Source organism: Opisthocomus hoazin, chromosome 3, assembly GCF_030867145.1.
Source record: "Opisthocomus hoazin isolate bOpiHoa1 chromosome 3, bOpiHoa1.hap1, whole genome shotgun sequence".
Classification (NCBI taxonomy): Eukaryota; Metazoa; Chordata; class Aves; order Opisthocomiformes; family Opisthocomidae; genus Opisthocomus; species Opisthocomus hoazin.
In genome coordinates this window covers 65,639,325-65,651,333 of record NC_134416.1, presented here as the reverse complement: position 1 = coordinate 65,651,333, position 12,009 = coordinate 65,639,325, and the positions used below count along the sequence as shown (strand labels likewise).

General features: G+C 38.6%; 1 protein-coding gene across 4 annotated transcripts in view; it reads left to right on the top strand.

The window, feature by feature from the left end:
• Positions 1 to 1,170: 1,170 nt before the first annotated feature.
• RTTN (rotatin) overlaps positions 1,171 to 12,009 on the top strand; it is a 100,503-nt gene continuing 89,664 nt past the window's right edge. For 3 of the 4 annotated variants that reach the window (XM_075416546.1, XM_075416545.1, XM_075416544.1), the window contains exons 1-8: positions 1,171 to 1,250; positions 2,080 to 2,267; positions 2,824 to 3,022; positions 4,886 to 4,975; positions 6,152 to 6,230; positions 7,557 to 7,671; positions 8,205 to 8,355; positions 9,340 to 9,505. In XM_075416546.1, the coding sequence (XP_075272661.1) occupies positions 1,220 to 1,250; positions 2,080 to 2,267; positions 2,824 to 3,022; positions 4,886 to 4,975; positions 6,152 to 6,230; positions 7,557 to 7,671; positions 8,205 to 8,355; positions 9,340 to 9,505 (1,019 nt within the window). In that variant the 5' untranslated portion in view covers positions 1,171 to 1,219. The other variant, XM_075416547.1, reaches the window with a different exon arrangement.

Sequence of the window (12,009 nt, the reverse complement as noted above, 5' to 3'; positions counted from 1 at the left end):
CCTTTCCTTTTCAATTTCACGTCTGGACTCAGAGAACAAAAGAAATCCAATCTTTGCAGAAAATAATGATGGCAGAACTTGAGATATGAAACACCATCGTCCTACACGTACGTGCAGAGCTCATATTCAAGCTACAAGCAGAACACCAAGGTGATGGCTCCTGTCTGGGCAGAGAACAGCAGCCGCTGCTGAAACGCTTGCTGTTTTGGATGCTGCTAGGCAGGCAGCCCGTTTGGTTTTGACTGGCCCCCAGGAGCACCCCTGCGTTACCCAGCTGCGGCACTCCGAGCCGTCAGGCCGGGAATACGCAGTTTTAAGTTGTGTGGCTGGGTTTCTGCATCGCACGGAGTACCGACGGACAGGGCTCGGGCTTCCAGGGACTGGGTAGTTAACATCCAGCTGGAAAAAGCACGCCAGCAATTGCACGCATCCGTATCCACCTGAAGCTTCTCCACTTACTTGGAAGGATGAAACCACGTCTCTGCTTCCACCGGTTTTTTTTAATTCCCTCCGGTGCGGTTATTGAAATGCAAACCCCTTTGTCACCGCTCCTTTTCTATCTGAGAAGCTCCACTCTGAATTTTTGAAACTGTATGACGACTTCCAAGTTACTCACTGGGTTCACTGAGCCGCCCCCGCCCCTCCCGGAACCCTCTGAAGAAACCTGAGGGGAAAAAAGACCCCGAGGGCACCGATTTCTGCCCAGAAGGGCTGACTCAGCCCGGCAGCCCTTCCTGCACACCAGCACCCCACCGAGCCCCTCCCGGAGGCTCGGCTTCCCAGGCGCTGAGCCTCCGCCACCGCTGAGGAGACGGCCCCCGGGCCGCGCCGAGCCCCAGGCCTCCCCCGGCGCCCGCACCGGGAAACAGCTTTGGGCCGCGGTTCACCAGGAGGAGGACGACAACAGCCCAACAGGGGAGCGCCGGCTGCCTTATCGCCGTCGTCACAGGCCGGCGGTCGCGACCGGGCTCCCGTAGCGGGGCGGGAGGGCCCGGCGCGGGGTCGCATGGGAGTTGTAGTTTGCTGCGCTCCCGCGGGCGCGCTCCTGCTCCGTGGCGGGGATGGCAGCTCCCAGCGTGCTCCGCGCGCAGCACAGGGCGGGCGGGGAGGTGGCGGGACGGGCCGGAGGCGGTAGGGACGCGGACTACGTTTTCCAAGGTGCACCGCGGCCGCCGTTGGCCAGGCGCGGCGGTTGAATGTCGGCGGGGAGAGAGGCGCGATGGAGCTGTCGTCTCTCGTCAGGAAGCTGGGTAGCGGCTCCCCTCTTCCTCCCGGGGCACCAGGCCCGGCTGCCGAGCGGCTCCGTGGCCGTCCCGACCCCTCCGCGAGGCCGTGTGCGGGGGGAAGGGCGACGAGGGCCTCGCCCGCCGCCCACGTACGCCGCTGCGGGGGTTTTACCTGCGGAGCGGGCCCGTCGGCCGTGTGTGGGGGCCGGGCTACTGGCCTGGCCTGGCCTGGCCTGGCCGGGACGGAGGTAGGGAGGGAGCGAGGGAGGGCCGGGACGGCGGCTGCCTCCTTCGTCGGCGGCGCCCGGGGAGCGCGGCTGCCCCTGCCCGGCCTCCACTTCCCCGCGGCCGCCCCCGGGGCCTCTGGCCGGTTTTCTGCCGCCTGCTGCTCCCCTCTCCCAGCTGCGGGCGTGGGGGGGGGACGGGGGACGGCGGCACACGGCGGTGCTTCCCTGGGCGGTGCCGAAGGCTTTGGGGGGCCTTTCGGTTCGACAGGCTTGGGTAGACGGCTGTCCGGTTAGCGGGTCTGAGGCAGCTTTCGGTATCCACGGTGAATTGCGGTGGGTGTTTTCAGAATGTGGTTGCGTGCCTCAAGAAAAAGGCTGTCCCCGTGTTTGACGTTCGGCGCCGGATTGTATCAGTGTAGTTTTTAAATATTTCACACTTACACAGACGTGCAGACGTAGTTGGTAAGCTTACTGCTGGTGAACGTGATCATGTTTGTCTTCCTAGTAAGCATCATACTGGCGACACAAGAGCTGGCTTTTTTTCACGGATTTTTGGCAGCGTTCTGGTGTCAGGTGATGTCAGGTGATTTTATGTTTGTTTCTTTTTAATCCGCTTTTTTGGGCAGGTCACGAACTGGCAGAGATAAGAGAACGATCACTGAAGACTATTCTGTTTAAATTGGATCATAACTTGATTGCGTATGCCGATCTGGTCCATGAAAAAGTGCTTTTCCTTAATCTTTTGGAGTGGTTCAATTTTCCAGTCGTAACAATGAAAGAGGAAGTACTGAATTTTGTGAACAATTTGATCAAGGTATGATATACTAACATTTATTTTTTAGAGTGCTAAAGCTTAATAAAACTGGATATTATTTGGTTTCGTAGCTCCATGTTGTGAGATTTTAGGATGCTTTAGAAGTAGGCAGAAATTAAAACAATTTGAGTGGCTTGCAATTGGTCATAGGAATAGCAGAAAAAAAGTTTTCTGGGTTTCTACTTTAGTTGTTCTGCTCTTCTATTTCTCGTTTAGTGGTTAATTTCTGCTTTGGGACATGATTTGCAGCTAAGTACATGCATTGTTCCTGAACAGTGAAGATTTGAACAATGGTACAAATTATTTTAGAAGAGTTGAGAAAACATTACAGAAACTTCAGAGATCTCATAATACATTCTTATGTTTTAATCACGAAACAGCAGCTATGCAGAGGAAGAAAAAATCTCATCCTTGAAACTGATGGATGGTCTAAACAAAGGCGAAATCTAACTTAAGTTTTGGTTATGGTTCTTTACTCCCCCCCCCCCCCCCCCCCAAGGTCAAGAGGCCTTGAGACTCTTCAGGCTAACTTTGTCAGTTATTTGTCCTGATGTAGCATCCACCTGCTGCCCAGAAACTGATTGGAATTGGTGCAGTGGAATTCTTCTCTCAGCTTCGTCCCAACATGGATCCAAACTTGCAGGCTATAATTGATGGGATTGTGGATGCACTGTTCTTCCTTCCTTCTGGACTTCCTTCTAGTTCTTTATCAGTACATTATCAAGCTCAGTCTCAGCCTTCAGTAGATCAACCAGGTAAATTACATATTTTTGAAATAACAATAAAGTAAATGAAAAGCTTCTAGGCTATGAGAAGTTGAGGTTTTCAGGCATAGTAGGTGAATTATTCCTGAGAGATTAGTGAAATGAATGGTAAGCAGATCCTGCCAGAAGAAGTGCGATCTTACCTAAGTCAGGTAGTGCTATTCCTGTAATGGAATTTTCTGCACAAGAACAATCCTGTTGTTTGTAATCAGACCTTCTCTATCCATTTCTTCAGTGTGTAATGTCTGTTTAGTGCAAAAAGGACATGACACAGGACATGAACTTCCAAAGACTGCTTTATGGCAGTGAGCGTGGCAGCTTTGAACAAACCTGTAACTAAGCCAGTATGCTTTGCTACTTTTCTTTGTGTAGTAAACTTTAACTCTGAGAGCAATTCAAATCTAAAAAAGAAAAAAAAAGGGCAGTAAGTGGTCCTAGTATGATGATTTTTAAAACTACATTAGTGTTGTATGCACTATCTGCTTAGTTTTGGGTAAGTATTTATCATAGAAAAATAGATAAACTTTGTTTAAAATTTCATGTAATGTGTGAAGTGCTTCACATGTGAAGTGCTATTACTTGCTTCTGTTATCTAACTTATTATCTATCTGTTACAATGATTTACGGTGCCTCTTAGATGTAGTCAGGAAGTGAAGCTGGTTTCTCCTTTTCTGCCTTAGAAATTTTAGCACAAAGTATAAAGGAGAAAATTACATGCTGTGGAGGTCATTACTTCATGCTCCTGGTTCTTGTGGGAAAGACATTGCTGTTGTACCGTGTGGTGTAGCAGTGGCCACACCTCTGTCACTCGTACTATGCAATCTCAGAGATAAAAGTTAGTTTTCCTGTCTAATGCTTGGAGTTGTAGTTTGCTGGAGCTATGTGGTGGCTATTGATTGATTGATTGTTTGTTTGTTCTGTTTTCTTTTTTCCTACTTGTGCCCACATAAGGTTTTAGCTATTTTTTTACCTAAGATTGCCACTGTATGGGGAATAATATAATAATCTTCTGAATATGCATTCTGAAACTACATCTTTTTGAAACTACTGAGTTGAAGTGTTGTACATAATTCCTACTTGTGCTGTAAATTGTATCCATGTGTGGATTAAATAGTCTTAATACTTAGTAACAGAAGCTTTGTTTTTTTTCTTTCTATTTCAATTTCAGTTACTTGGAAAAATTGTGAAATAATAATCTGGGCATTATCTAGTTGATCCTTTGAACTAAATACTATGTTCTGGGGACATTAATGTTACATAGTTTGTGTATATTTTGTTATACAGTTTGTGTATTAACTACATATATTTAATATTATATACTAACATATATAATATATATATTTAATAATATACATATATATTATATATAATATATATAAAATAATATAATAATAATAGTATATGCATACGGGGGTCCATTTTTCAGCTGACCTGAAAAGATAGCAGTTTTGGTAGAAAAAGGTTTTAAATGGTTAATTTTAGAAGTTAATTTTATTACTATATGGGTATATTAAAGTAAACCATTTTTTTGGTTGCCAGTTCTCTGTCAGGCAGTACATTCTGTGAAATTGTTTTTGCTGTTGCCTGTGTGGTGTGCGAGATAGTGTAAGAAAATGGAAGAAAACTTCTACAGTTGCAGAATAGGATTGTAAAAAATAAACATCAACATGCTTTTTTACTCCACTTTTCTGATCATTTGAGATGATTTTAAATTTTAAATCTATTTCCTTAGTAGGTTAGTACGCAAGGGCAAACGGGAGGCAGTTCAGGAAAAGCATGAAGATAAACAGAGTTTTTGCTTTTTTTTTTTTTGGTTAGTGGGCGTTTTTTAAATATATCCTTTATTTGTTTTAGATCTACCTCAAGAGGAATTATTTACTGGGTTTTTTTGTCAAGGTAGAAATCACCTGCTACGGTTAGAAATACCTCCCAAAAGAACAGCTGGTATGTGTATTTATAAAATAAGAATATGTTAATTACAGAAAGTGCTTAGAGTTGTAATTTAGTTTGAATTCCATTACAAATATTTTTATTGACTATTCTTTTTCCTGTTGTTATTCAGTGAAATCTAGTATCACAGAAGCTACAATTATAATGCTTGAAAAAATGATATTCATCTTAATAGATCTTTTTCTTTTTTAGTAAATAGTATAACTTTTTGGAATGTGTAAAGTATATTAAAATATGCTGTCATTTTAAGAATTATTTCAAATGATAATGCTTTTCAGAAGATCTGTGTTCCATAATCAAAAGTGGCTGTTAAAATACCTTTTTATTTCAACAAAACTTAGTCTGAAGTACCTTTCTCCTTTTCAGAAATCTAGATTAGGTGCTTTAGAAATCTTTACCTTGTATCTAAATGAAAACCAGTGTTGTGCTTTTATGTTTTGTCAGTGAAACATTTCAAATCGTTTCACTGACAAAACATAAAAGCACAACACAGACCAGTATTATTTTAGCAAGTCTTTGCCTGTACCAGTATACTAATAGCAGTTCACAGAAGAGTGTCATATTTAACGTACAATACGGTGCTTAGAACTAGATTTTAAAATATGGTTTGGGAGTTACTGTATGGAAATCACCAGCTTACTTTTTTTAGCAGTGTATCAGCTATCTCTATAATTGCCCAATAAGTACTACAAACTTTGAGTTAAAAATAGCTTTAAAGTTATGTTAGTTAAAAAGTTATTATGTGTCATAATTTAGTAACAACTGTAATTTCTGCTGCTTTAAGAGTAAAAGCATCAGGTCAATTTTCCATTTTTAGAGATCTGGCTAATAAATATTCTTTAGTAGCAGAACAAAATTAGAATTGGATTGTGAAAGCATGATGTGGGGCATCGAGTACTCTTTCACTAATGCTTTGCTTCCTGTATGCTAAAACTTTTTCTTCAATAAGTGTATTTCATTTTGATTTGGGATGACCTTAATATTTTTTTGGTATTGCTGAAAACTCTCATTAGAAGCACTCGAGTTTGTGTGAGTCTATATTTAGTAAAAGGTATTTCTGTTTCACAAAGTATATAGTTCAAAAGTTTTTTACTTTGCCATGGAAATATACAGTGCAATATTTCTATGAAATATAACGCAAAATATCTGCTCTCTTTTTTTTTTTTGCAGTGAAATGCTTGAAATTTTCCACATTTCCTTGGCTAACTCTGACTTCAACAGATAGACATGTTCTTTCATCAAATGAACGGTACAGTAATAGAAGCATTACAGTTTGCTTGTAGTTTCTGTTTCTCTTGGGTAAGAGCGGTTCTAAATTTCTGACCTTCTGCATCATTAAACTGTTCCTGTTAATAACCTAATGAGTTAATTTTTGGTGAATGATTATAAAAGCTGCACTGAAGTTGGGCAGAGCAGCAGACAAACAATGAATTGTAATAGGACAGTGTTGCACTCTATTCTTTGAGTTTAATTCAGAGTACACTTTTTTGTTCGTTACACTTCAGTCTGTCTTCTAAATTTCTTAAGTGGATAAAAGATTTTGTTCAGTTGATTGGAGAACAAGCTGGAATAAAATCATTATTTACTTCACCCCCATGGCCACTTGTCACAGAAATCCATACTTTCAGTAGTAGCTTAACTAGGTTTAGGCTAATAAGTTTAGGTACAGTGCTTTATCCAGGCATTGAGTCATTCAGATCATCTGTCTGCAATGATTTTGTTTGTTTTTAACTTTCATTTAGAAAAACATTGTTTGAAGTGGCCCAAGGATAAGTTCTGTATTTGGTATTCCGTATGAGTTGACACAGAGCTGTGGTAGATTTCTATCATAGTCAGCAATGCAGTGTCATGGAATTGGGCTATTTAACAAGGCTACTCTAACTGTAAGCTTTCTTGTAATAGCGGGGTTTTTTTGTTTTGTTTTCTGAAGCTGGAAAACCTGTTTAATATTTAATTTCCTTTATGCCAGTGTCTAGGAAAAGAACATAGATCCTTAAAACTGGACATGTTTGATTTTTTTTTTTTAACAGTGGTTTCTGAAACAAAAAAAATAGAAAACAGAAATATGAAGTAGAATGCACAAAAGGTTTTTATTATTTATTAATATACATGTTAGAGAATAATAAATTTCTTCCTTTGTGTAACTTGCCACATATGAATTTCAAGTGCTTTTAAGTTATACATGAACCTTGGTAATGAAAAAAACTTTCTTGTTGCTAAACGTTAGATTACTTGCTGATTACCACTGAGATAATCACTAGCTTCATAAGGAATTTCCATTCTGTCTTATTTTAGTTTCAAATTCAGAATCAAGAAAGTTATTTCTCTTCTGGGAACTTAATTTTACATGTGGTTTGATAACAGCTGGACTTGAGTTTGTTCTTTATTGTGTATAGAATTAGCATAGCTAATATTTCAGGTTTAAAATTGGTTTGACAATAGAATTACAGCATTTCCTTGTTTAGGTTCTTCAGTGTGGTGATAATAACTTTCTTGTAGGCTTGTTCAAACTAATGATTACTGTTTGGGGTTTTTTTGGTTTTAATACATATTTAAATATGAACTGCGTTTTTAGATCTTTGAGAAGTAACAACCAAAGTTTAATTTGGAGTACGTGTGAGCTTCTTCAGGATGTGATTATGCAAGATTTTCCTGCTGAGATCTTCCTTCAAAGGCCAAAGATTGTACAGGCAAGAATTCGCATAAAGTTTAAAGTTTTTATTGTGCTATGGTATAAGTTGTGCCAAGTAAGGATTGATGTAAATTATACCATTTCTCTCTAAACAAAATAGCTAAAAAAAAAATTCCTTTATGTAAACTCTAGGTGCATAGAAAAGGAGACATTAGCTATATATTGTATTTAGAAAGTTATTTGTTTGTAATAACCTGTATTGCTAATTATTAATGAAATGTGTTGTGAAATAATACTTTATTTCTTCTGGATAAGATAAAATTGCGTCACTCTCATATGCACACCTTCCAGTGGGCTCCTATGATGAAAGTAGTGACTTTATTGGAAATGTAATGTGGAACTTAGCTTTTTGGTTAGGACTGAGCATCTTCATTCAGTAAGAAAATGGTAGTTAAGCCTATTTATTCTTTGGGACTTTTAAACACTTAGAAACATATTTTAACTGTATTTAGTACAAGACTTTTGCTGGCATGTTGTCCTTGAAGGTGCATTGATGTTCGGCTGCCAGTGTTAATGGTTTTGTATTTGCAGAGCCTATTGTCTCTGCTAAACCTGGCTTTTGGAGGAGATGGAAGACATCGGTTAGCTTTGCAGGCTGTGTCGTGTCTGCAACAGTTGTGCATCTTGTTGAGAAGCAGACTTAACTTTCACAGAGATCCAAGTTTTTCTTCCACAGAGCAAGGTAGGTATTTTTAAATACAAATATATATATATTTAAGTATATAGAAATATATATCTATATAATGTCAATACTGTTGGTTTTTTACTACAGGTAAGATTGTCTAAAATTATTTAAAAAAAAAAAAAGCCAACCCACAGATTTATAGCAAATTAATCCTGTGAAACTGTTTTGCTAAATGATGATGTTAAGTACTGTTCATGTTAGTAAATATTTTTTGGGAACTTGCATTATTTTAAAATACTTCATTTTTACAATTTCCTGCGATTCTTCATTCATCAACTTTTCCCCATATGCAAATGTTTGTATGTCAGCAGGAGAGGTATTTTTAACTAAAATTGAATGAAATGTTTTTAAAATAAAAGCAGTCAGAGTTTCAGAAAAGTTTTCAAGCTATTAGTGCTGAACAATTTAGTTACTAATTTCAGAAGCTGTGTTAATTTTCCTTTTTTATTCTGGTGGCTGAAAATAGTTTAATCATTGTTTTGGATTTCACAGCCATTAGGGCTGTTTCACAACGTTCTTAATGCTTAAAGTTTGTAGATTTAATAGTGTTTGTTAGTTATAATGATGATCCTGTTTCCACTTTGAGAGCTGAATGTAATTAACTATGTTTCTGTGAATTGGTAGTCTGGTTCTCTTCGTAAGATTGCCACTATATTTGGTGTCTTAATAAATTATATTGCCTGACTGTTTCTCTGCTAATTCAGTTATAACATCAACAAATCCAATAGTCTTAGTCAGACACCATGTTTGTATTTTTAAAACTCATGTTTTATGATTCAACTGTAATTTTCAGTGGTTTTGCCTTGGAATTGAGTTTCCAAGCTCTGCTACTTGCCAGTGATAGGTTGTCCTAGCTCTCCAATACTTATATGGCATTTTCCGTATCCTACCTTAGTTACTTTTACCATTACTTCACTATGTAGTAGCTTTCAGAATAATGGATTTCACTAATGGAAAATATATGATTTGTGTTACATAAAGGCACAGCTTCACAGAATTCATCTATATCTTACTGTCAAGAAGCAAGAGGTCCTCCTCGTTCTCAGAATCCATCACCTGCAAGTAGTAGCCCTCGTCCATCTGTGGTTGGGCGGACAGTTCAGCGTCCTAGAGGAGATGGTCAAGATTGGGATGCAGCATCTTCCAGGTGGATAAAATAGGAAATAACTTACACTTCAATTAAAAAATTATATAAATATAGTACTATATATCATCAGCTCCTTGTCAGTGTGTGGGATGATGTGAGAGTTTTGTTAACCTCTGAAAATTCAAACAATGGTTGTGAATTACAGTTAGTTCTTTAAGTGGTGTTCAGAATACACAAAATCAGTTTTTACCTGCTGTATTCTGTACCCAGCCTACATTTTTAGTGAAATCTCTTAGTATCAGTTGTTTGATGCAGAAAAGCACTTATTTAGACTATTAATGTAATGTCAGGGATTTTTCTTTTTCTTCAGCAGATGACCCCATAAGTTCTTATAAGTTGAGTGGCCATCCCATAGGCAACAGTGTATAGTGTTGTCAAAAATGCTGTGCTGTATAAAGATTTCCATTAAAGTCTTTGATAAAACTTTGTTGTTACATCTGACAGCAAGTTTCAGTTGTATGATACCTAAAAATTCAACTCCAATATTAAATTATGAATTGTCTGTGTACCCTCAAAATGCTGAGGTGGGTGTTTGTGGTTTTGTTACTCATCTTGACACAACAGACTTTAAAGCTGCTGCTGTTCAAGAGCCATTGTCTTTTAGTATGTGGAAATTTAAAAGTTCCTGTGAATTCTTATTACGTGTTTGTTGGTAGTTCTTTTGAATCTCTGTGGTATATTGGCTTAGTGATTGAGTAACTCCTAGGTATTCAAATAGACTGTGATATTACTGATGAGAATGACTCTTGAGAGTCATTATACTAAAAGGTTATTTTTACTCATCTTTAAGACTAATATAGTAATTTTTTTATCATGTGACTAATATGGTGCTGAAAATGCACTGCAGGCTTTATGCATTCTAGTACCTGACCATTTTCCCCAGTTGAATGGTTGACAGTTTAGTAGTAGCTGCTCTATATTGTGCAAGAGATAGGGATGGCCTGGCTATCAGTTTAATAAAGAAATCTGCATGACATTAAGTACCAGTTAAGGCCATGATGAGACATCTACAAACCAGGGAGTGGTGGTGCATTAGAAGTGTAAGGTCATATCATGAGCTGTTCGTGATGGTATGCTCTTATCTTCTTGCATCCTGTGTGCTGCGGTAGTTACTCGTTGCCCGTTAATTCCACTTCTTACAAAGGTATAGATCAAGCCAGAGACAGCATAAAGAAAATCATGACCATAGAATCATAGAATAATTTGAATTGGAAGGTACCTGCAAATGTCATCTAGTCCAGCCCCCCTGCAATGAGCAGGGACTTCAACTAGATCAGGTTGCTCGGAGCCCCGTCAATGTTAATGATGTTGAACAGAAAATGTGATAGAGGACAATGACTATAATGTTGCTTTGGCTTTGCTGATTTTGATGTGCAAGAGCTGCTTTTAGTGAATCTTGTATTCTTCAACGTAAGTGTAACAGAAATATTAGTTTATTGCCATACTATATGTAACTCTTCTTAAGTCTTGAGACTCTTCAATCTGTCTGTTTGTCTGTTTCAAATTCTGCCTGGAAATTTAACCTTTCCTCTTCTGAATTGTTTTTATGATTGATACCTCTCCTTCCTTACCCTCTGGTAAGTACAGTCAGAACACATTGGTGAACTTTTCTATTTTCCTAAAAGTCTTCTGTCAAACTCTTAAAACCAGTTGGCTTTTAAATTCTTAATTGCTATTCTTTAGACATCTGTTACATTTAGTGAGACAATATCATGTAACACAGCCATGCCACATTTCAGTTTGTTCAGTTTGTTTAATAATAAAAAGCAACAAACCAAAAAATAACTAAAGTCATAGAGGTTTTTAAAGCAGTTCAAGATTGCTAAATGTTGTTTAGGATAAGGAGAAACATTAAAAATCATTAATTCTGAGTTGTGTTAGTTATAATGCTGCCAACAGAATTAGATTCTTTTTGAAAGCAGTTGGAAAATAATAAAATTAGTAACTATATAGAGAGCTCATAATTTAAATAAATTATACATACAATACAATAACTATAGTACATTTCATAATACATACCTAGTTGCACTTAGGGCTTTCTTGTACACGGGAATATTTTCTGTTTTACAGTGGACAAAGACCACCTACAGGCTTAAGCACAGGGCACATTTACTTAATTTTCCTTCTAAGGATTCTTGTGGCTAGCTGCATAGAATGGTTTTAATGTAGTAGGTATAGTTCAGGCTAAAATTTGATTTAGTAAGTGGCCTTGCTTCAAGAAACTGATAGTCTTTGTTCATCAGAAATAACGTTTCAAGTCAACTGATTTTTCTCTTACAACATCGTATTTATTGCATGTGTGCTTCTTCCAGTACACATTTCTAAGTGCCTTTAACGATGACTGCCCAAACAGTAGGCATTCACTTGTGATACTACCAGTTCTGACATTTAAATAACCAGCCAAACACAGTCCCCCTCTTCCTGCAGCATTGGTGGATAGCAGAGGAAGATTGGGATGGAAGGAAGGATACGCATTAAGGAAGGAGGACATTAAAACACTTAAT